At 70.9% G+C, this 22,589-nt stretch overlaps 2 protein-coding genes across 2 annotated transcripts; both read right to left on the bottom strand.

Moving 5' to 3' along the window:
- Positions 1–1,160: 1,160 nt before the first annotated feature.
- On the bottom strand, positions 1,161–12,570 carry LOC140645117 (C-type lectin domain family 4 member G-like). The gene is made up of 9 exons (XM_072848336.1): positions 12,521–12,570; positions 11,793–11,855; positions 11,354–11,416; positions 11,022–11,084; positions 10,028–10,117; positions 9,203–9,354; positions 8,080–8,182; positions 7,600–7,713; positions 1,161–1,228 (listed from the first exon to the last, which is right to left on the bottom strand). Exons 1-9 carry the CDS (start codon positions 12,537–12,539, stop codon positions 1,161–1,163), a joined length of 735 nt encoding a protein of 244 aa, XP_072704437.1. The 5' UTR covers positions 12,540–12,570.
- Positions 12,571–14,146: 1,576 nt separating this feature from the next.
- TRAPPC5 (trafficking protein particle complex subunit 5) lies at positions 14,147–17,961 on the bottom strand. The gene is made up of 2 exons (XM_072848494.1): positions 17,882–17,961; positions 14,147–15,570 (listed from the first exon to the last, which is right to left on the bottom strand). The coding sequence occupies exon 2, from the start codon at positions 15,564–15,566 to the stop codon at positions 15,000–15,002; it is 567 nt and encodes a 188-aa protein (XP_072704595.1). The 5' UTR covers positions 15,567–15,570; positions 17,882–17,961; the 3' UTR covers positions 14,147–14,999.
- Positions 17,962–22,589: the final 4,628 nt, after the last annotated feature.

Below are 22,589 nucleotides of genomic sequence, written 5' to 3'. Positions count from 1 at the left end.
CCCATGTCCCCGTGTCCCCATGTCCCTGTGTCCCCATGTCCCCCCGTCCCCATGGCCCCCCGTGTCCACCCCTTGTCCCCATGTCCCTGTGTCCCCATGTCCCCCCGTCCCCATGGCCCCCGTGTCCACCCCTTGTCCCCATGTCCCCGTGTCCCCATGTCCCCGTGTCCCCATGGCCCCCGTGTCCACCTCTTGTCCCCATGTCCCCATGTCCCCATGTCCCCCGTCCCCATGTCCCCCGTCCCCATGGCCCCCGTGTCCACCCCTTGTCCCCATGTCCCCATGTCCCCGTGTCCCCATGGCCCCATGGCCCCCGTGTCCACCCCATGTCCCCATGTCCCTGTGTCCCCATGTCCCCGTGTCCCCATGGCCCCCGTGTCCCCATGGCCCCGTGTCCCCATGGCCCCCGTGTCCACCCCGTGTCCCCATGTCCCCGTGTCCCCATGTCCCCATGGCCCCCGTGTCCACCCCTTGTCCCCATGTCCCCATGTCCCCATGTCCCCATGGCCCCCCGTGTCCACCTCTTGTCCCCATGTCCCCGTGTCCCCATGTCCCCATGGCCTCATGGCCCCCGTGTCCACCTCTTGTCCCCATGTCCCCGTGTCCCCATGTCCCTGTGTCCCCATGTCCCCATGTCCCCATGTCCCCATGGCCCCCGTGTCCACCCCTTGTCCCCATGTCCCCCATGTCTCCCCTGTCCCCCAGGTCCCCCGCCCTGCCCCACGTGTCCCCTCCTGTCCCCTCCTCCCCGTGCCACGTGCCCCCCCACCCCCCCCATGTCCCCTGTGTCATCGTGTCCCCCCCGCCGCACGTGGCCACTTCCCCTTTCACTTCCCCTCTGGGGACATGGGGACATGGGGGGGGACGGACACACGTGTCCCTGCAAACTCCATGGGGACATGGGGACACTGGGGGGGACATGGGGACACTGGGGGGACAGTGGGGGACATGGGGACATTTGGGGGAGGCATGAGGTCACTGGGGGACATTGAGGGGACACAGGGACGGGGGGGGGACATTTGGGGGACATTGGGGGTACACAGGGACACCGGGGGGACACGGGGACATTTGGGGACACTGAGGCACGAACGCGTCCCCTGAGCCCCCCCGGGGACACCGGGGTGCCCCGGAGCCACGTGGGTGGGGCCGGTGGGCGGGGCCTAAAGCGGTGGGCGGGGCCGGGCCGGGCCGCACTCGCTGCACCCATGGGCTGGGGACGGGCAGGTGCCTGGGGGGGGGGAGGAATGGGGGGCGGGGGGTCCCGGGGGCTGGGGGGTATTGGGGGTCCCGGGGGGGCCGGGGGCTGGGGAAGGGGAGCGTCGGGGTCATCCCTGGTGCCCCCCACTCCGGTGCAGCCCCGGGTGCGGGGGCAGGTGATGGGTGGGGGCGCGGGGGTGCTGAGGGGTTTGGGGGGCCCCGGGGGAGTGGGATCCCTGGGGGAATTGGGGGGGGGGCCGAGAGGGTTTGGGAGGGGGTTAAGGGGAAAGGGGGTCGCCAGTGGGTCCCGGGGGGGTTGGGGGTTCCCGGGGGGGTTGGGTGGTCCCGTGGGTGCTCCCCGGTGACGCCCCCCGGTGCAGCCCCGGGCGCGGGGGGGGCGCTGGGGGTCACGGGCGGCTTCTTCCTGCTGGGGGCCGGGCTGGTGCTGGTGCTGCTGCTGCTGGGTGAGCGACCCCGGCCCCTGACCTCTGACCCTGACCTCTGACCCCTACCCTGCCCCCCCGACCCCCAAGCACCCATAGGGTCCCCAGTGAACCCCAGCCCGCTGCCCCCCAACCCCCAGGGACCCCCCACTGCCCCCTGCCCCCACTAACCCCCAGTGACCCCCACTAACACACATTGCCCCTCCCCCCGCGGACCCCCAGTCACCCTCGACCCCCATGGACCCCCCAAACTCCTATAGACCCCCGTACCCCCACTGACTCCCCCAGCCCCCCACTGCCCCCACCTCCCCACTACCCCCACTGGCCCCCTGCCCCCCACTGACCCCCATGGACCCCCATTGACCCCCATTGACCCCATTGACCCCCATTGTCCCCCGCCCCTCATTGACCCCCATTGACCCCCTGCCCCCACTGACCCCCATGTCCCCCATTGAGCCCCCATTGGCCCCCATTGACCCCCATTGACTTGACCCCCATTGGCCCCCTGCCCCTCATTGACCCCCAATGACCCCCATGGCCCCCCATTGACCCCCATTGACCCCCATTGGCCCCCCGACCCCCATTGGCCCCCATTGACCCCATTGGCCCCCATTGGCCCCCTGCCCCTCATTGACCCCCATTGGCCCCCACCCCCATTGGCCCCCATCAACCCCCATGGCCCCCATTGACCCCCCTTGACCCCCTGCCCCCATTGACCCCCATTGACCCCCACCCCTCATTGACCCCCATTGACCCCCTGCCCCCACTGACCCCCATGTCCCCCATTGAGCCCCCATTGACCCCCATTGACCCCCATTGACCCCCCTTGACCCCCACTGACCCCCATGGCCCCCCCGCCCCCAGATGTGGGGCTCTCCCGGGACCTGGCCCAGCTGCGGGAGCACCAGGAGCGGCTGTGGGAGAGCGGTGAGACCCGGCACCCCCGGGCCCCCAATACCCCCGGGCCCCCAACACCCCTGGGACCCCCAGTGCCCCTGGGACCCCAGGACCCCTGGGAAGCCCCAACACACCCTGGGACCCCCCGGCACCCCCAACAGCCCTCTGGGACCCCCTGACGTACCAGAACCCCTGGGACCCCCCCCGGAACCCCCCAACACCCCCAGAACCCCCAGCACCCCCAGAAGCCACCTGGGACCCCCGGCACCCACCCAGCGCCCCCTGGGACCCCCAACACCCCCTGGGACCCCCAACACACCAGCACCCCTCCAGGACACCCTGAGACCCCCCGGGACCCCGCTGGGACCCCCCAAGACCCTCCAGGACCCCCAACACACCAAGGGACCCCCCAAGACCCCCCGAGGCCCCCAACACACTGCGACCCCCAACCCCCCGGGACACCTTGACTCCCGACCCCAAACACACCAGGACCCCTGACCCCCCAGGGCCCCCGACCCCCTGGGACCCCCTGACTCCCCCCCCAAACCCCCTCTGGGACACCCCCTCAGCCCCTCTGACCCCCCCCAGGACCCCAAGCCCCTGGGACCCCCGAAACCCCCGGGACCCCAGGGACCCCCTGCAACCCCTCTGGGCCCCCCGGGCCCCCACAGGACCCCCGAGAACCCTAATCCCCCCGACCCCTCTACCCCCCCGGGACCCTCTGACACCCCCCAAGCCCCCCTGACCCCCCGGCCCCCAGTGCCGGGGCTGTGGCAGCGGCTGGCGGAGCTGCAGGGACGAATGGAGCAGGAGGAGAGGGACGGCACGGGGGACAGGGGACAGGGGGACAGGGGGGGACAGGGGACAAGGGGGACAGGGACAAGGGGGACATGGGGAGGACGGGGGACAAGGGGGGACAGGGGACATGGGGGACAGGGGACAAGGGGGACATGGGGGGACAGGGACAAGGGGGGACAGGACAGGGGACATGGGGAGGACGGGGACAAGGGGGACAGAGGGGACATGGGGGACAGGGGGAACGTGGGGGACGTGGGGGGACAGAGGACAAAGAGGGACAGGGGGACATGGGGGGACAAGGGGGATGTGGGGGACAGAGAGGACATGGGGGGACAGAGGACAAGGGGGGACAGGGGACAAGGAGGGACAGGGGACAAGGGGACATGGGGAGGACGGGGGACATGGGGACAGGGACAAGGGGACATGGGGGACAAGGAGAGGGCGTGGGGGGACAGGGACAAGGGGGACATGGGGACAAGGAGGACATGGGGAGGACGGGGACAAGGGGGGACAGGGGACATGGGGACAAAGGACATGAGGGGACAAGGGGGACATGGGGGACAGAGGACATGGGGGTACAGGACAGGGGACATGGGGGACAAGGGGACGTGGGGGGACAGAGGACAAGGGGGACAGGGGACATGGGGGACAGGGGACAAAGAGGGACAGGGGACATGGGGAGGACGGGGACAAAGGGGGGACAGGGGGACATGGGGGACAGGGGAACGTGGGGGACGTGGGGGACAGGGGACAAAGAGGGGACAGGGGACATGGGGGGGACAAGGGGGATGTGGGGGGACAGGGGACAAGGAGGGACAGGGGACAAGGGGACATGGGGAGGACGGGGACATGGGGGGACAGGGGGACATGGGGGACAGGGGACAAGGGGACATGGGGGGACAGGGGACAAAGAGGGGACAGGGGACATGGGGGGACAAGGGGGATGTGGGGAGGACAGGGGACAAGGGGGCAGGGGACAAGGGGACATGGGGGACAAGGGGGGCATGGGGGGACAGGGGACAAGGGGTGACAGGGAGACACGGGGGACAAAGGGGACATGAGGGGACAAGGGGGACATGGGGGACAGGGGACAAGGGGGGACAGGGGACATGGGGAGGACGGGGACAAGGGGGGACAGGGGACATGGGGGGACAGGGGGAACGTGGGGGACGTGGGGGGACAGGGGGACGTGGGGGACAGGGGACAGGGGACATGGGGGGGACAAGGGGGGCATGGGGGGACAGGGGACAAGGGGGGGACATGGGGACAAGGGGGACATGAGGGGACAAGGGGGGACATGGAGGGGACAGGGGACAAGGGGACACACGGGGGACAGAGGGGACATGGGGGGTTGGGGGACAAGGGGGACAGGAGACAAGGGGGACGGGGGACATGGGGGACGGAGGGGACATGGGGGACAGGGGACAAGGGGACACATGAGGGGACAGAGGGGACAATGGCGGGGTTGGGGGACAGGGGGACATGGGGGGACAGGGGACCTGGGGACAAGGGAGGACGGGGCGGGGACACGGGGGACAGGGGGACATGGGGGACAGGGGACATGGGGACATCGCAGGGGCCGGGGGACATGGGGGGTGGGGGGCCGGGGGGGACACTGGGCCGGGGGCCAGGGGGACACGGTGGGGGACACGGGGACGTGAGGACGGGGGGGCTGGGGACGCCCGGGGGTGTCGGGTCCCCGCAGTGTCCCCGTGTCCCCCCAGGGTGGCAGCGGCTGGTGGCCGGGCAGCGCCTGGGGGCCGAGGTGCTGCACCTGCAGCAGGAAGGTGCCACTGGGGGGACTGGGAGGGACTGGGAGGGACTGGGACCCCCACTGGGAGGGACTGGGGGGGACTGGGAGGGACTGGGACCCCCACTGGGAGGGACTGGGGGGACTGGGAGGGACTGGGACCCCCACTGGGAGGGACTGGGAGGGACTGGGAGGGACTGGGACCCCCACTGGGAGGGACTGGGGGGACTGGGAGCCACTGAGACCCCCACTGGGAGGGACTGGGGGGGACTGGGAAGGACTGGGAGCCACTGGGACCCCCACTGGGAGGGACTGGGAGCCACTGGGAGGGACTGGGGGGGACTGGGAGCCACTGAGACCCCCAGAGGGAGGGACTGGGGGGACTGGGACACACTGGGACCCCCACTGGGAGGGACTGGGAAGGACTGGGAGGCACTGGGACCCCCACTGGGAGGGACTGGGGGGGACTGGAAGGGAGTGGAGCCACTGGGAGCCCAACTGGGAGGGACTGGGGGGACTGGGATGGACTGGGAGGGACTGGGAGCCCCACTGGGAGGGATTGGGGGGACTGGGACACACTGGGACCCCCACTGGGAGGGACTAGGGGGGACTGGGAAGGACTGGGAGCCACTGGGACCCCCACTGGGAGGGACTGGGGGGCACTGGGAGCCACTGAGACCCCCACTGGGAGGGACTAGGGGGGACTGGGAGCCACTGGGACCCCCACTGGGAGGGACTGGGGGGCACTGGGAGCCACTGAGACCCCCACTGGGAGGGACTAGGGGGACTGGGAAGGACTGGGAGCCACTGGGACCCCCACTGGGAGGGACTGGGGGTACTGGGAGCCCCACTGGGAGGGACTGGGGGGACTGGGACATACTGGGACCCCCACTGGGAGGGACTGGGAGCCCAACTGGGAGGGACTAGGGGAACTGGGAGGGACTGGGAGCCACTAGGAGCCCAACTGGGAGGGACTGGGGGGACTGGGACAGACTGGGATGCCCACTGGGAGGGACTGGGAGCTACTGGGAGCCCAACTGGGAGGGACTGGGGGGACTGGGATGAACTGGGAGGGACTGGGAGGGACTGGGGGCCCCCAAACCGCCCCCTGACCCCCGCCCTTTGCCCCCAGGGCGGCGGTTCGGGGTGGAGGGGGGCGCAGGAGGCGGAGCTGAGGGCGGAGCTGGGGCGGCTGCGGGGGGCCGGGACCCCGAGGGGTCCCCCTGACCCCCACCCCCGGGACCCCCCGGGACCCCCCGGGACCCCCCGGGACCCCCCGGACGCGGGGGTCCCCCCGCCCCTCCCCCATTAAAGGCAGTTCTGTGGAGCCCCCCGTGTCCGTGGGGAGGGGGGTGTGCCAGGGGAGGGGGGCCCATTGTCCCCACCCCCAGGGGTGTCCCCAGTGTCACCCCCCACCCCACGGTGTCCCCAAGTGTCTCCCTGTGCCCCCCAGTGTCACCCCCCCGTGCCCTCCAGTGTCCCCAAATGCCCCCGTCCCCCACGGTGTCACCCGATGTCACCTCAGGGCACCCCAAATGTGTCCCCCCCGTGTCCCCTGTGCCCCACGGTGTCCCCAGCAGTGACCCCAAATGTCCCCTGGTCACCCCCATGTGCCCCACGGTGTCCCCCCAGTGTCCCCCTTCATGCCCCACAGTGTCCCCCCCGGTGTCCCCCATGTCCCCCCAGTGTCCCCAAGGTGTCCCCAAGAGTGACCCCAAATGTCCCCTGGTCACCCCCATGTCCCCCACAGTGTCCCCATGGTGTCCCCCATGTCCCCCCCAGTGTCCCCACGGTGTCCCCAAGAGTGACCCCAAATGTCCCCTGGTCACCCCCATGTCCCCCACAGTGTCCCCCGGTGTCCCCCTTCATGCCCCACAGTGTCCCCCGGTGTCCCCCATGTCCCCCACAGTGTCCCCATGGTGTCCCCCATGTCCCCCAGTGTCCCCAAGATGTCCCCAAGAGTGACCCCAAATGTCCCCTGGTCACCCCCATGTGCCCCACGGTGTCCCCCAGTGTCCCCCTTCATGCCCCACAGTGTCCCCCCCGGTGTCCCCCATGTCCCCCACAGTGTCCCCAAGGTGTCCCCAAGAGTGACCCCAAATGTCCCCAAGGTGTCCCCCATGTCCCCCCAGTGTCCCCAAAATGTCCCCAAGAGTGACCCCAAATGTCCCCTGGTCACCCCCAAGTGCCCCGCGGTGTCCCCAGCTGTCCCCCACCCCCGTACCCCACAATGTCCCCACTGTTCCCCCCCGTGCCCCCAGTGTCCCCAAGTGTCACACACGAGGTTTATTGTCACCTCCAACAGCCCGAGCGGGGGGCGGGGAGGGGGTGTCCCCAAGGCAGGGAGTCCAGGGGTCACCAAGAGGGGGTCGCCGGGGGTCCAAGGGGGTTCCCAAGGGGGGTGCCCTTGGGTGGAGTCCCAAGGGGGGGGGCGCCCAAGGGGAGGTCTTGGGGACTCCCCACCGGGGGGGGTCCTGGGGTCCCGGGGGTCAGCAGGCCCAGGCCCGCCCCCACCCCCGCCCCCCCGGGGCGGCGGCACAGGGCCGGTCCCCCCACCCCCCGCGGGGGTCCATGGCCACGCAGTCCTCGCCCCCCCCCGCCTCGTCCGGCTGCCCCCAGCGCCAGTTCCTAGGGGGGGGAGGCAGGGGGCAGGGGTCAGAGGTCACGGCCCCCCGAACCCCAGACCCGCAGATACAGCCCATAACGCCCCCAGGCCCCCCGGCCCCCCCACCCCAGAGAGACCCCCACAGAACCCCCATGGCACCCAGAGCCCCCCGCCCCCCAGCACCCCGTAGCCCCCCAGACCCCAATGGTTCTCCCAGCCCCCCATTGCCCCCAGCCCCCCGTGGCCCCCCGTGGCCCCCCCCATAGCCCCCATCACACCCTATGGCCCCCTCATCACCCCAGAGCCCCCCATGGTCCCCCATAGCCCCCCATAGCCCCCCCAGCCCCCGTCGCCCCATGCCCCCCAGCCCCCCGGCCCCCCGGCCCCACCGGTAGGTGCTGGGGCTCCCGTCCACCCACTGGAAGGAGCCCTCGGAGCCGCGGTCGTGGAGCCCGATCCAGGAGTCGTGGGGGGAGACCCCGCCAGGAAGGCCTGGGGGGCAGGGCACTGCTGGCACCCACGGCACCCCACGGACCCCCCATAGCACCCCACGGACCCCCACGGCACCCCACAGACCCCCCATAGCACCCCACGGACCCCCCCATAGCACCCCACGGGCCCCCACGGCACCCCACAGACCCCCCATAGCACCCCACGGGCCCCCACGGCACCCCACAGACCCCCATAGCACCCCACGGACTCCCACAGCACTGCAAGGATGCCAATGGACCCCTATGGCACCCCCATAGCACCCCACAGACCCCCCATAGCACCCCACGGACCCCCACGGCACCCCACAGACCCCCATAGCACCCCACGGACCCCCACAGCACTGCAAGGACCCCCATGGACCCTATGGCACCCCCATAGCACCCCACGGACCCCCCATAGCACCCCACGGACCCCACGGCACCCCACAGACCCCCATAGCACCCCACGGACCCCCACAGCACCCCACAGACCCCCTAGCACCCCACGGACCCTCACAGCACTGCAAGGACCCCCATGGACCCCCATGGCACCCCCATAGCACCCCACGGACCCCCACGGCACCCCACAGACCCCCCATAGCACCCCACGGACCCCCACAGACCCCCCATGGCACCCACAGCACCTCATGGACCCCCACGGACCCCCACAGCCCCCAGGTCAGGCACCCCCGCGAACCCAGGTGTCAGACCCCCCACACCCACGGGTGCCCACCCCCTCCTGGGGGTCCCACCCTCAGGGACCCAGGCGTTCGGGCCCCACGGAACCCTGGCACTCCCCCCCAGCACCCATGAGTGCCCACCTGCTCCAGGGGCCCCCCACCAGGCACCCAGGCATCCGGGCCCCCACCCCCGCACCCATGGGTGCCCACCCGCTCCTGGGGCGTCCCCCACCCCGGGACCCACGTACCTGCCCCCCACCCCGGGTGCCCCCCACTCCTGGGGGTCCCACCCTCAGGGACACAGGCGTTCGGGCCCCACGGGACCCTGGCACCCCCTCCCCCCAGCACCCATGGGTGCCCACCTGCTCCTGGGGGTCCCCGATGACGGCCAGCTGGGCCCCCCGCTCCCGGCAGAGCTCCTGGGCCTGCGCCCACCCCGCGGCCCCGCTGCCGAACCGGTAGCAGCTCCCCCCGTGCAGCCGCCAGCCGGGGGGGCAGACGGCGCAGCCCGAGCCTGGGGGGGCACCCGTGGGTCCGGGCACCCAGGGGTGCCCCCGCCCCGGGACCCGGGAGGCCGGGCACCCGGGGGGGTGTCCCCCCCCACAGACCCAGGGCTGCCCCCACCCGTGGACACAGGCACCCAGGGGTGCCCCCACCCAGGGACCCCGGCGTCCCCCCACCCAAGAATCCCCCCACCCAGGCACCCAGGGGCACCCAGGGTGCCCCCACCCAGGAGCCCCCCACCCAGGGATCCCAGCGTCCCCCACCCCAGAATCCCCCACCCAGGGACCCCAGCGTCCCCCACCCAGGAGCCCCCACCCAGGCACCCAGGGGTGCCCCCACCCAGGAGCTCCCCCACCCAGGCACCCAGGGGCACCCAGGGGTGCCCCCACCCAGGAGCCCCCACCCAGGGATCCCAGCGTCCCCCACCCCAGAATCCCCCCACCCAGGAGCCCCCCCACCCAGGGACCCCAGCATCCCCCCACCCCAGAATCCCCCCCAGGCACCCAGGGGTGCCCCACCCAGGACCCCCACACACACAGCCAGGACCCCCCCCCCCCCACCCAGGAACCCCGGCGTCCCGTCACCCGTGGACCCAGGAGCGCCCCCTCACCCGGGTGCCCCCACCCGTGCACCCAGGGGTGCCCCCACCCATGGGTGCCCGCGGCCCCGGGTCGGGCACCCACCGTTGTGGGCCCAGAGCGCCCGCAGCAGCTGGTGCAGCGCAGCCCGGGTGCCATCGCGGTCCCGCCAGACGGCCACCATCGTCCCCGACACTTGGGGGGACAGCGGGGACACCCGGCACCGTGGGGACACGGGACCCCCCCCCCCCCCCCGTGTGTCCCCACGTCACCCAGGGCCCGGGGTCCTCCATGTCCCATCGTGTCCCCCAGTGTCCCCAGGTGTCCCCCCATCCCCGTGTCCCCTCATGTTCCCCATGGTGCCATGGCCCCATGTCACCCGTGTCACCCCATGTCCCCAGATGTCCCCGTGTCCCCCCATGTCACCCTATGTTCCCCCATGTCCCTTGTCCCCATGTCCCCCATCTCCATGCCCCCCGTCCCCATGTCCCCCCATGTCCCTGTCCCCATACCACCCCATGTCCCCATGCCCCCCTGTCCCCCCTGTCCCCATGTCCCCTGTCCCCATGTCCCCCATCTCCATGTCCCCCCTGTGCCCATGTCACCCCCTGTCCCCTGTCCCCATGTCACCCCATGTCCCCATGCCCCCCTGTCCCCATGTCCCCCCATGTCCCTTGTCCCCATGTCCCCCATCTCCATGCCCCCCCGTCCCCATGTCCCCATGCCCCCCTGTCCCTCATGTCCCCCCATGTCCCTTGTCCCCATGTCCCCCATCTCCATGTCCCCCTGTGCCCATGTCACCCCATGTCCCTTGTCCCCATGTCCCCCATCTCCATGTCCCCCTGTCCCCATGTCACCCCATGTCCCCATGCCCCCTGTCCCCCATGTCCCCCATGTCCCCTGTCCCCATGTCACCCCATGTCCCCATGCCCCCCTGTCCCCATGTCACCCCCTGTCCCCTGTCCCCATGTCCCCCGTCTCCATGTCCCCCCTGTCCCCATGTCACTCCATGCCCACCACGTCCCCCCTGTCCCCCCTGTCACCCCCTGTCACCCCGTGTCCCCCCTGTCCCCATGTCCCCCATGTCCCATGTCCCCACCTTCCATGCGGGTCACGCTCTGGTTGGCAGACAGGACCTCCAGGAGAGCGGCTGTGTCTGCACCTGGGGGGGGACACGGGGACAGTGGGGACATTGGGGTGACACGGGGACACTGGGGACATGGGGGGATACAGAGGACCATGGGGGACACGAGGGTGACGCTGGTGAGGGGGTGACACAGGCGTTACGCGGGGGATATGGGCACACGGGGGTGACACGGGGGGTGACGGGGGTGACAGGGGGGCGACATGGGGGGTGACGGGGTGACACAGGGGGTGACAGGGTGACACAGGGGGTGACAGGGTGACACAGGGGGTGGCCGTGCCACCCACCGCGCTGCTGCAGCCGCGTCTGGTTCCCCTCCAGCGTTGCCAGCGCCAGCGCCAGCGCTGAGCCTGTGGGGACACGGCACCCACTGTCACCTACTGTCACCCGGTGCCACCCGCTGCCACCGCCACCACCACCCGCTGCCACCCACCGCCATGCCCAAGCCACTCACTGCCACCCCTGTCCCCTCCTGTCACCCGTGGCCACCCACTGTCACATCCCGGCACCCCTGAGCCCCTCCATGTCCCCCTTGTCCCCATGTCCCCACCCCTGTCCCCGTGTCCCAGTACCTGTGTCCTCATCCTGTCCCCATGTCCCCCCATGTCCCTCCGTCCTCACTGTCCCCCGTGTCCCCCTGCCCCCTGTCCCCACCATGTCCCCATGAGTCACCATGTCCCCTGTCCCTCCCTGTCCCCCACCGTGTCCCCCTGTCCCCAGTGTCACCGTTCCCCTCCAGCAGCTCCTGACGCTCCCGCAGGTGCCGGATCTCCTGGCTCAGCGCCGCGTCTGGGGACGGGGACACCAGCACCCCCCACCCGTCACCCCTGGCACCCCCAGCGCCCCCCAGCCCCTGTCCCCCACTGTCACCCCAGCACCCCCGTCACCTCCTGCCCCGCCCGTCACCCTGTCACCCTCATGTCCCCGTGTTCCTCCATGTGCCCCCCACATCCGTGTCCCCAATGTCCCCATGTGCCCTCCCTGTCCCCATATCCCCCGTCCCCCATTTCTCCCAATGTCCCCATGGCCCCCCCAAGCCCCTGTCCCCATGTCCCCCCGTCCCCATACCCCCCGTGTCCCCATTAGTCCCCATGTCCCCACATCCCCTGTCCCCCATGTCCCCCGTCCCCATACCCCCCGTGTCCCCATTAGTCCCCATGTCCCCCATCCCCCATATCCTCCCCATGTCCCCCGTGTCCCCGTGTCCCCACGTGTCCCCACATCCCCCACGTCCCCCCACGTCCCCATGTCCCCCGTGTCCCCCTGTCCCCCACTCACGCCGCCCCAGCAGCACCCCCAGCAGCCCCCCCCAGGCCAGGCCGGTGGCCGCCAGCAGCAGGCAGAGCCCCGGGGAGGCCCCGATGTCCCACGGCCACCCCCTGCCCGCGGGGACAAGGGACACCGGTCAGCAGGGAGGGACACACGCAGGGGCTGCCACCCCAGACCCCCAGCACCTGCCCGGCCCCGTCCCATGGGTGCAGCGAGCGCGTCCGGGCTCAGCTGGTGGCAGCAGGTGACACCGCAGGGACACCAACACACACACGCACCCCCCCCTTGGGGACACGTCACCTCCCCCCCCCCCCCTTGGGGACACGTGCCACCAGGGTGGCCCCCGCCCGGGTGCCAGCGCAGCACTTTGGGGGAAGGAAGTGGCTTTGGGGGGGGGACACACGGGGACAGGGTGCGGCCACCCGGCGCGTGACAGCGGCGGCACCCGGGGGTGGCCTCCGGGTCCCCAAGGGCCCCCAAGGGGGACAGGGGATACCCCATGTCCCCAGGGACCAGCCCTGGTGTCCTCAAGGGGACAGGGACACCCCCATGTCCCCAAGGATGAGCTCTGGTGTCCCAAGGGGACGGGGACCCCCCAGCATCCCCAAGGACCAGCCCTGGTGTCCGCAAGGGGACAGGGGACGCCCCGCTGTCCCCAACAGCCAGACCCCAGGAGACAGGGGACAACCCGATGTCCCCAAGGAGCAGCCTGGTGTCCCCAGGGGCACAGGGGACACCCCGCTGTCCCCAAGGGCCAGCCCTGGCATCCCCAGGGAGCAGCCTGGTGTCCCCAAGGGGACAGGACCTCCCCCAGTGTCCCCAGTGACCAGCCCAGGTGTCCCCAAGGAGATAGGGGACAACCTGGTGTCCCCAAGGAGCAGCCCCAGTGTCCTCAAGGGGACAGGGGACAACCTGGTGTCCCCAAGGACCAGCCCTGGTGTCCCCAAAGGGATAGGGGACACCCCACATCCCCAGGAGGGACAAGGGACAGGGTTTGGGGACACCAACTGTCCCCACCGCAGCCCCAAAGCCCCCGAGGGACCCAGAGGGGACAGTGCCACTGCAGAGGGACGGGAGCCACCCCGGGGCGTCCCCAAGCCACCAGTGACGAGCTGAGGGACACCAGGAGGGACAGGGAACAGCCTGAATGTCCCCAGGAAACACCAACGGCCATCGGGGGGACAGGGGACAGCGGTGAGGGACACGGACTGGCCCCAATGTCCCCAAGGGGGGCCAAGGGCCATCAGGAGGGACAAGGGACAGCGGTGAGGGACACCAAGGAGCCCCCAGTGTCCCCAAGAGACCAAAGGCCACCATGAGGGCCTTGGGCCAACCCCAGTGTCCCCAAGGGAGGCCAAAGGCCACCAAGAGGGACAAGGGCGGGTGCTGGGGGACACAAATTGACTTCAGTGACCCCAGGAGGGGCCAAGGGCCATCAGGAGGGACAAGGGACCGTGTCTGGGGACCCAAACCGGCCCTGGGATGTCCCCAACCCCCCCCAGAAAGACCCAAGGGCCATCGGGAGGGACAAGAGATGGTTTATAGGGACAGCGACCACCGTGAGTGTCCCCAAGAGACACCGAGGGCCATCACGTGGGACAAGGGACGGTGGCGAGGGACCCCAGCCAGCTCCAGCGTCCCCAGGAGAGGCCAAGGGACAACACAAGGGAAGGTGTCTGGGGACACAAAGGGACCCCAGGGTCCCCGAGGGTGGCCAGTGGCCACGGGGAGGGACAAGGGACGGTGTCCAGGGACACAAACCAGCCCCGGGATGTCCCCAAAACCCCCAAACAAGAGCCGAGGGCCATCAGGAGGGACAAGAGACGGTTTATAGTGACACCAACCAACTTGGGTGTCCCCGAGAGACACCGAGGGCCACCGCGAGGGACAAAGGATGGTGGTGAGGGACCCCAACCAGCTCCAGTGTCCCCAACGAAGGACATGGGCCATCAGGAGGGACAAGGGATGGCGGTGAGGGACCCAAACTGCCTCCAAGGTCCCCAAGGGCGGCCAAGGGACATCGGGAGGGACAAGGGACAGTGTTCAGGGACACAAAGGGACCACAGCGTCACCGAGGGTGGCCAAGGGCCATCAGGAGGGACAAGGGACCCAAGCCACCTCCAGCGTCCCCGAGGGTGGCCAAGGGCCATCGAGAAGGACACGGGACAGCGGTGAGGAACCCAAACCACCTCCAGTGTCCCCAAGGGTGGCCAAGGGACATCGAGAAGGACAAGGGACGGCGGTGAGGAACCCAAACCACCTCCAGTGTCCCCAAGGGTGGCCAAGGGACATCAAGGACACAGGATGGTGATGAGGAACCCAAACCACCTCCAGTGTCCCCAGGGGTGGCCAAGGACCATCAAGAAGGACACGGGACGGCGGTGAGGAACCCAAACCACCTCCAGTGTCCCCAAGGGTGGCCAAGGGACATCAGGAGGGACAAGGGATGGTGATGAGGAACCCAAACCACCTCCAGTGTCCCCAAGGGTGGCCAAGGGCCATCAGGAGGGACAAGGGACGGCGGTGAGGAACCCAAACCACCTCCAGTGTCCCCAAGGGTGGCCAAGGGACATCAAGGACACAGGATGGTGATGAGGAACCCAAACCACCTCCAGCGTCCCCACGGGAGACCAAGGACCCCCCCGGGCCACCCCGCCGTCCCCCTCAGCGCCCCTCCAGGCTCTTATCCCGGGCGATGACGGCCTCCTCGAACTTGATCATGAGGGTGGTGCCTTTGTGCCAGTGAGCGGTGACCTTGGCGGGGAAACCGCTGGCGGTGAGGACGGCCTCCACCAAGCCGGCGGTGAAGGCGGCGCAGTTGAGGGTGCTGTTCTCCTTGGGGACCGAGATGTAGGTGTTGACCAAGGGCTCCTTCTCGATGACGTAATAGGTCTTGTCGTCGTCGTTGGCCTGCTCCAGCTTATCGGCCTCTTTGCCGAAGAGGGCCCGCCAAACGGGGCCCTTAACGAAGAGGAGGACGTTGAGGACCTTGGTCTCGCGTCGACCGCTCTTCTCCCGGGCCACCAAAGCATCCAGGACGCGAAGACCCACTTGGTGGCCCAAGCGGGCCAGCTTGGCTTGCAGCTCGGCCACCGAGTAGACGCGGTTCTGGCAGTACTGGACCAGCTCGGAGAAGAGGAGGGCGAAGGCGCTGAGGCTCACCTCGGTGCGGGGGCGGCCCAGGGCTCGCTCCAGGAGCGGGGACTTCCCTCGGGTGAAGCGGGCGTCCATGGTCCTGGGGGGGAGAAAATGGGGGTCGGGGGGGGTTAGAGAGGGGGTCGGGGGGGTTAGAGGGGGTCGGGGAGGCACCTGGAAGGGTCGGGGGGTTAGAGGGGGTCGGGGAGGCACCTGGAGGGGTCGGGGGGTTAGAGGGGCTCAGGGGCACCTGGAGGGGTTCGGGGGTGTTAGAGAGCTTTGGGGGGGTCAGGGGGTGTTAGGGGTGTTAGAGGGGGTCAGGGGGCACCTGGAGGGGTCGGGGGGTTAGAGGGGCTCAGGGGGCACCTGGAGGGGTTCGGGGGTGTTAGAGAGCTTTGGGGGGTCAGGGGGTGTTAGAGGGGTCGGGGGGCACCTGGAGGGGTCGAGGGGGGTTAGAGGGGGTCAGGGGGCACCTGGAGGGGTCAGGGGGGTTAGAGGGGTCGGGGGGCACCTGGAGGGGTCGAGGGGGTTAGAGAGGGGTCAGGGGGCACCTGGAGGGGTCGGGGGGTTAGAGGGGGTCAGGGAGGCACCTGGAAGGGTCGGGGGGTTAGAGGGGGTCGGGGAGGCACCTGGAGGGGTCGGGGGGGGTTAGAGGGGCTCAGGGGGCACCTGGAGGGGTCAGGGGTCGGGGGGGTTAGAGGGGTCAGGGGGCACCTGGAGGGGTCAGGGGGTTAGAGGGGGTCAGGGGGCACCTGGAGGGGTCGAGGGGGGTTAGAGGGGGTCAGGGGGCACCTGGAGGGGTCAGGGGGGTTAGAGGGGTCAGGGGGCACCTGGAGGGGTCGGGAGGGGTCGGGGGGCTTAGAGGGGGTCAGGGGGCACCTGGAGGGGTCGGGGGGTTAGAGGGGTCAGGGGAGGCACCTGGAGGGTCGGGGGAGTTAGAGGGGGTCGGGGGGCACCTGGAGGGGTCGGGGGTTAGAGGGGGTCAGGGGGGCACCTGGAGGGGTCGGGAGGGGTCGGGGGGTTAGAGGGGGTCGGGGGGCACCTGGAGGGGTCGGGGGGTTAGAGGGGGTCGGGGGGCACCTGGAGGGGTCGGGGGGTTAGAGGGGGTCAGGGGGGCACCTGGAGGGGTCGGGGGGGTTAGAGGGGGTCAGGGGGCACCTGGAGGGGTCGGGGGGTTAGAGGGGGTCGGGGGGCACCTGGAGGGGTCAGGGGGGTTAGAGGGGGTCAGGGGGCACCTGGAGGGGTCAGGGGGGTTAGAGGGGTCAGGGGGCACCTGGAGGGGTCGGGGGGTTAGAGGGGTCAGGGGGCACCTGGAGGGGTCGGGGGAGTTAGAGGGGTCGGGGGCACCTGGAGGGTCGGGGGGGGTTAGAGGGGTCAGGGGGCACCTGGAGGGGTCGGGAGGGGTCGGGGGGGTTAGAGGGGGTCGGGGGCACCTGGAGGGGTCGGGGGGTTAGAGGGGTCAGGGAGGCACCTGGAGGGGTCGGGGAGTTAGAGGGGTCAGGGGGCACCTGGAGGGGTCGGGGGTTAGAGGGGGTCAGGGGGCACCTGGAGGGGTCGGGGGGTTAGAGGGGTCGGGGGCACCTGGAGGGGTCAGGGGGTTAGAGGGGTCAGGGGGCACCTGGAGGGGTCAGGGGGTTAGAGGGGGTCGGGGGCACCTGGAGGGGTCGGGGGTTAGAGGGGTCAGGGGGCACCTGGAGGGGTCGGGGGGTTAGAGGGGGTCAGGGGGCACCTGGAGGGGTCGGGGGTTAGAGGGGGTCAGGGGGCACCTGGAGGGGTCGGGGGTGTTAGAGAGCTTTGGGGGCTCAGGGGGTGTTAGGGGGATTGGGGGGCACCTGGAGGGGTTCGGGGGTGTCAGAGAGCTTTGGGGGGTCAGGGGGTGTTAGAGGGGATCGGGGGCACCTGGAGGGGTTGGGGGGCACCTGGAGGGGTCGGGGGAGTCGGGGGGCTTAGAGGGGGTCGGGGGCACCTGGAGGGGTCGGGGGTTTAGAGAGCTTTGGGGGGTCAGGGGGTGTTAGGAGGGGTTGGGGGCGCCTGGAGGGGTCGGGGGTGTTAGAGAGCTTTGGGGGGTCAGGGGGTGTTAGGGGGTTGGGGAGCACCTGGAGGGGTCAGGGGGTGTCAGAGAGCTTGGGGGGTGGAGGGGTTGGGGAGGGTGGGGGTCAGGGGTGGTTGGGGGCAGCTGGGGGGGTGGGGGCAACCAGAGGGGTGAGGGGTGCCCAGAGGTGACCCGAGGGGCTGGGGGGGGGGGGCACCCCTGGGAGCGGCGGGCGGGGGCACCCGCCCGGCTCAGGGCTGGGGGGCCGGGGAGGGCAGGGAGCCCAGGGGAAGGGGGCAGCCAGCAGGGCCCCCCATGGGCTGGGGGGGCCGTGGCGGGGGGAGGGGGAGGATCGGGCCCAGCCCCCCCCGGTACCGACCCTCCGCCGGCCGCTCCCCGCTCCCGCTTGACGGCCGACACCGTCGCAAAAGCGCCGCGCGGCCGCCGCAAAGCGCGGATGGGGAGGGGCGGGGCCGTGTCGCCCGGGGCAACCGCGGGGCGGGGCTAAGGACGAGGAACCGGGCGGGGCTTGGGCGGCGGGGGCGTGGTCAGAGAGAGCGGCGCCCCGCCCCCTCTGCAGCTTCCCGCGCCCGCGCACCTGTGGCCCCGCCCCAGCTGGCCCCGCCCCACTGTGACCACGCCCCCGGGCACGCCCCCCAGCCCCCCAGGAGCGCCCGAATGTCCCCTCCTGTCCCCCCTGTCCCCCTTCTGACCCCCGACCCTTGACCCCGTGACCCCACCCTGCCGCTCAGCCCTGACCTCTGACCCTGTGACAGTGACCCCCTCTGACCCCGTGTGACCGCTGCACCCGTGGGTGCTGTGGGGTATTACAGGGCACCCATGGGTGCTGTGGGTGCTATGGGGTGCTGTGGGGCACCAATGGGTGCCGTGGGTGCTATGGGGTGCTGTGGGGCACCCATGGGTGCTGTGGGTGCTATGGGGTGCTGTGGGTGCTGTGGGGTGCTGTGGGGCACCCATGGGTGCTGTGGGGTGCTATGGGGTGCCGTGGGTGCTTTGGGGTGCTGTGGGGCACCCATGGGTGCTGTGGGTGCTATGGGGTGCTATGGGGTGCTGTGCGGCACCCATGGCTGCTGTGGGGTGCTATGGGGTGCTAAGGGGTGCTGTGGGGCACCCATGCCTGCTGTGGCGTGCTATGTGGTGCCGTGGGTGCTTTGGGGTGCTGTGCGGCACCCATGGGTGCTGTGGGGTGCTATGGGGTGCCGTGGGTGCTATGGGGTGCTGTGGGGCACCCATGGGTGCTGAGGGGTGCTGTGGGGCACCCATGGGTGCTGTGGGGTGCTATGGGGTGCCGTGGGTGCTTTGGGGTGCTGTGGGGCACCCATGGGTGCTGTGGGGTGCTATGTGGTGCCGTGGGTGCTTTGGGGTGCTGTGCGGCACCCATGGGTGCTGTGGGGTGCTATGGGGTGCCGTGGGTGCTTTGGGGTGCTGTGGGGCACCCATGGGTGCTGAGGGGCGCCCCAGGCTGCCCCCGGGACCTCTCTGAAGAGCTGGGATGATGCTCGTGGGCGCAGGGAGCTGGGGGTGGGTGCTGGGGGGTGGGCGCTCTGGGGCACCCATGGGTGCTGTGGGTGCTATGTGGTGCCGTGGGTGCTGTGGGGTGCTGAGGGGCACCCATGGGTGCTGCAGGCTGCCCCGAGGAGCTGCTTGAGGAGCTGAGGAGGCGGAGCCGGGCTTCCTGCCCGCGGGAGCCGGGGGGGCACCCAGGGGTGGGGGCACCCAGGGGTGGGGCACCCATAGAGGGGAGACCCACAGAGGGGCACCCATAGGGAGCACCCAGCCTGGGGGAACACTGGGCTGGTGGCACCCATGGGTGGGGGGTACCCATGGGCGGGCACCAATAGAGGGGCACCCAGGGTGGGGGGCACCCATGGGTGGGGGGCACCCACGGAAACAACATGGGGTGGGGGCACCCTATGGGTGGGGGGCACCCAAGAGCGGGGATGGCACCCATGGGTGGGGGCACCCGGGCTGGTGGCACCCCGTGGGGACAGCGTGGGTGCTGCGTCCCCAGTGGGGGGTGGGTGCCCTGGGGGCATTGGGTGCTGTGGGGACACCGGGGACAGTGGACACCCTGGGGACATCGGGCACCTTGGGGACACCGGGGACCCTGGGGACACCGGGCACAATGGGGACATGGGGCACCCTGGGGACACCGGGGACCCTGGGGACACTGGGGACCCTGGGGACACCGGGCACCCTGGGGACATCGGGCACCCTGGGGACACTGGGCACAATGGGGACACCGGGCACCCTGGGGACACCGGGGACAGTGGACACCCTGGGGACATCGGGGACCCTGGGGACACGGGGCACAATGGGGACATCGGGCACAATGGGGACATGGGGCACCCTGGGGACATCGGGCACCCTGGGGACACCGGGGACCCTGGGGACACTGGGCACAATGGGGACACCGGGCACCCTGGGGACACTGGGGACCCTGGGGACACCGGGCACAATGGGGACATCGGGCACCCTGAGGACATGGGGCACCCTGGGGACATGAGGGACCCTGGGGACATCGGGCACCCTGGGGACATGGGGGACCCTGGGGACACTGGGGACCCTGGGGACACCGGGCACAATGGGGACACCGGGCACCCTGGGGACTGCGGACACCCCGGGGACCCAGCACCCCAGTGCCCCCGGGTGTCCCCATCCCCTGGCCCTGTCCCCATGTCCCTGCCCTCACCCCCGTGTCCCCCCCCCGTGTCCCCAGGGGCCAGGCGGAGGCGGTGCTGGCCCAGGCCCTTGTCACCTGCCACGGCCCGGGTGGGGACAGGGACGAGGTGGCACCCATGGGGACGGGGTGGCACCTGGCACCCACCAGGGACAGGGACAGGGTGGCACCCAGAACCCACTGAGGATGGGGACAGGGACTGGGTGGCACCCAGCGGGGACAGGGAAGGGGACAAGGTGTCACCTGGCACCCACTGGTGATGGGGACAGGGAGAGGGTGGCACCCATGGGTGCCTGGCACATGGGTGGGGACGGGGTGGCACCTGGCACCCCCAGGGACAGGGATGGGGTTGGGGTGCTGCTCACTGGGGACAGGGACGGGGACAGGGTGGCACCAGGTGGGGACAAGGAGGGGGTGGCCCCCAGCACCCACTGGGGACAGGGACAGGGTGGCACATGGATGGGGACAAGGGGGGGGTGGCACCCAGCACCCACTGGGGATGGTGACAGGGTGGCACCAGGTGGGGACAAGGGGGTGGCCCCCAGCACCCACTGGGGGACAGTTCTGGGTGGCACCCCGGGGTGGGGGTGTCCCTGGGTGCCCCCTGGGGTGGGGGTGTCCCCGGGTGTCCCTGGGGTGTCCCCAGGGTGGGTGCCACCTCCTGGTCCTGGCCCCAACCTTCGACCGGGTGACATCACGGCTGCACGAGCTGACCTGCCGGGGCTGGGGGGGGACAGGGCCACCGCCTGGGGACACCCACGGGGACACCCAGGGACAGGGACACCCACGGGGACACGCAGGGATGGGGACACCCATGGGGACACCCAGGGACGGGGACACCCAGGGACAGGGACACCTGTGGGGACACCCGGGGACAGGGACACCCACGGGGACACCCAGGGACAGGGACACCCAGGGACAGGGACACCTGTGGGGACACCCAGGGACAGGGACACCCACGGGGACACCCAGGGATGGGGACACCCAGGGACAGGGACACCTGTGGGGACACCCAGGGACAGGGACACCCACGGGGACACCCAGGGATGGGGACACCCAGGGACAGGGACACCCACGGGGACACCCAGGGATGGGGACACCCAGGGACAGGGACACCTGTGGGGACACCCAGGGACAGGGACACCCACGGGGACACCCAGGGATGGGGACACCCAGGGACAGGGACACCCACGGGGACACCCAGGGATGGGGACACCCAGGGACAGGGACACCTGTGGGGACACCCAGGGACAGGGACACCCACGGGGACACCCAGGGATGGGGACACCCAGGGACAGGGACACCCACGGGGACACCCAGGGACAGGGACACCCAGGGACAGGGACACCTGTGGGGACACCCATGGGGGTGGGGGCACCCATAGGGCGGGGGCACCCACGGGTGGGGCCACCCGCGGGTGGGCATAGCCCTGCTTGGGCAAACCTATGGGTGGGGGCACCCATGGGTGGGGGCACCAGTGGGTGGGAGGCGGGCACGGGTGGGGAGCACCCGAGGCAGGGACACCCATGGGTGGGGAGCAGCCATAGAGGGTGGCACCCGTGGGTGGGGGCACCCTGAGACCACGTGGGGGGACCTTGGGGACCACGGGCACCCATGGGTGGGAGCACCCCCCCGCCCTGCACCCCAACCCCCACCCTGACCCCCGCCCCCCCCCGTGTCCCCTCATCCCTGGGGGTCCCCACGTCACCCCCGTCACCTCTGTCACCGTCACCCCTGTGTCGCCCCCGTCACCCCCGTTGTCCCCATACCCCCACCCATGGGTGCCCCCCCACGGGACCCCCTGTCCGAGGCCCTGTCCCTGGGTGTCCCCGTGGGTGTCCCCATCCCTGGGTGTCCCCATGGGTGTCCCTGTCCCCGGGTGTCCCTGTCCCTGGGTGTCCCTGTCCCTGGGTGTCCCCATCCCTGCGCGTCCCCATCCCTGGGTGTCCCCGTGGGTGTCCCTGTCCCTGGGTGTCCCCACAGGTGTCCCTGTCCCTGGGTGTCCCTGTTCCTGGGTGTCCCCATCCCTGTGCGTCCCCATCCCTGGGTGTCCCCGTGGGTGTCCCTGTCCCTGGGTGTCCCCATGGGTGTCCCCATCCCTGCGCATCCCCATCCCTGCGTGTCCCCGTGGGTGTCCCCGTCCCTGGGTGTCCCCGTGGGTGTCCCCACATGGCGGTGGCCCTGTCCCCTCACCCCGTGCCCCAGGGCGGGTGTCTGTGCCCCGAGGCCTGGGACCGTCCCCAGGCCACCCGCCAGCTGTCCCACTGGGTCCCCCGCCACCAAGGACGTCATGGAGGTGAGGGGACACGGGGGGCACATGGGGGGGACATGGGGGGACAGGGAGGGGACATGGGGACTCAGGGTCCCCCGGGAGGTGACACGGAGG

This window comes from Ciconia boyciana, chromosome 31 (genome assembly GCF_034638445.1).
Source record: "Ciconia boyciana chromosome 31, ASM3463844v1, whole genome shotgun sequence".
Taxonomy (NCBI): domain Eukaryota; kingdom Metazoa; phylum Chordata; class Aves; order Ciconiiformes; family Ciconiidae; genus Ciconia; species Ciconia boyciana.
This window is presented reverse-complemented; position numbering and strand designations above follow the sequence as displayed.

Excerpts from the sequence above, each read along its gene's own strand:
- LOC140645117 (XM_072848336.1), bottom strand. Across the intron at positions 11,085-11,353 it reads GACGCGGCTGCAGCAGCGCG|GTGCAGACACAGCCGCTCTC; the intron begins GTGGGTGGCACG and ends GTCCCCCCCCAG. Across the intron at positions 7,714-8,079 it reads GGGAGCCCCAGCACCTACCG|GAACTGGCGCTGGGGGCAGC; the intron begins GTGGGGCCGGGG and ends TCCCCCCCCTAG.
- TRAPPC5 (XM_072848494.1), bottom strand. The coding sequence starts at position 15,566 with ATGGACGCCCGCTTCACCCGAGGGAAGTCCCCGCTCCTGGAGCGAGCC.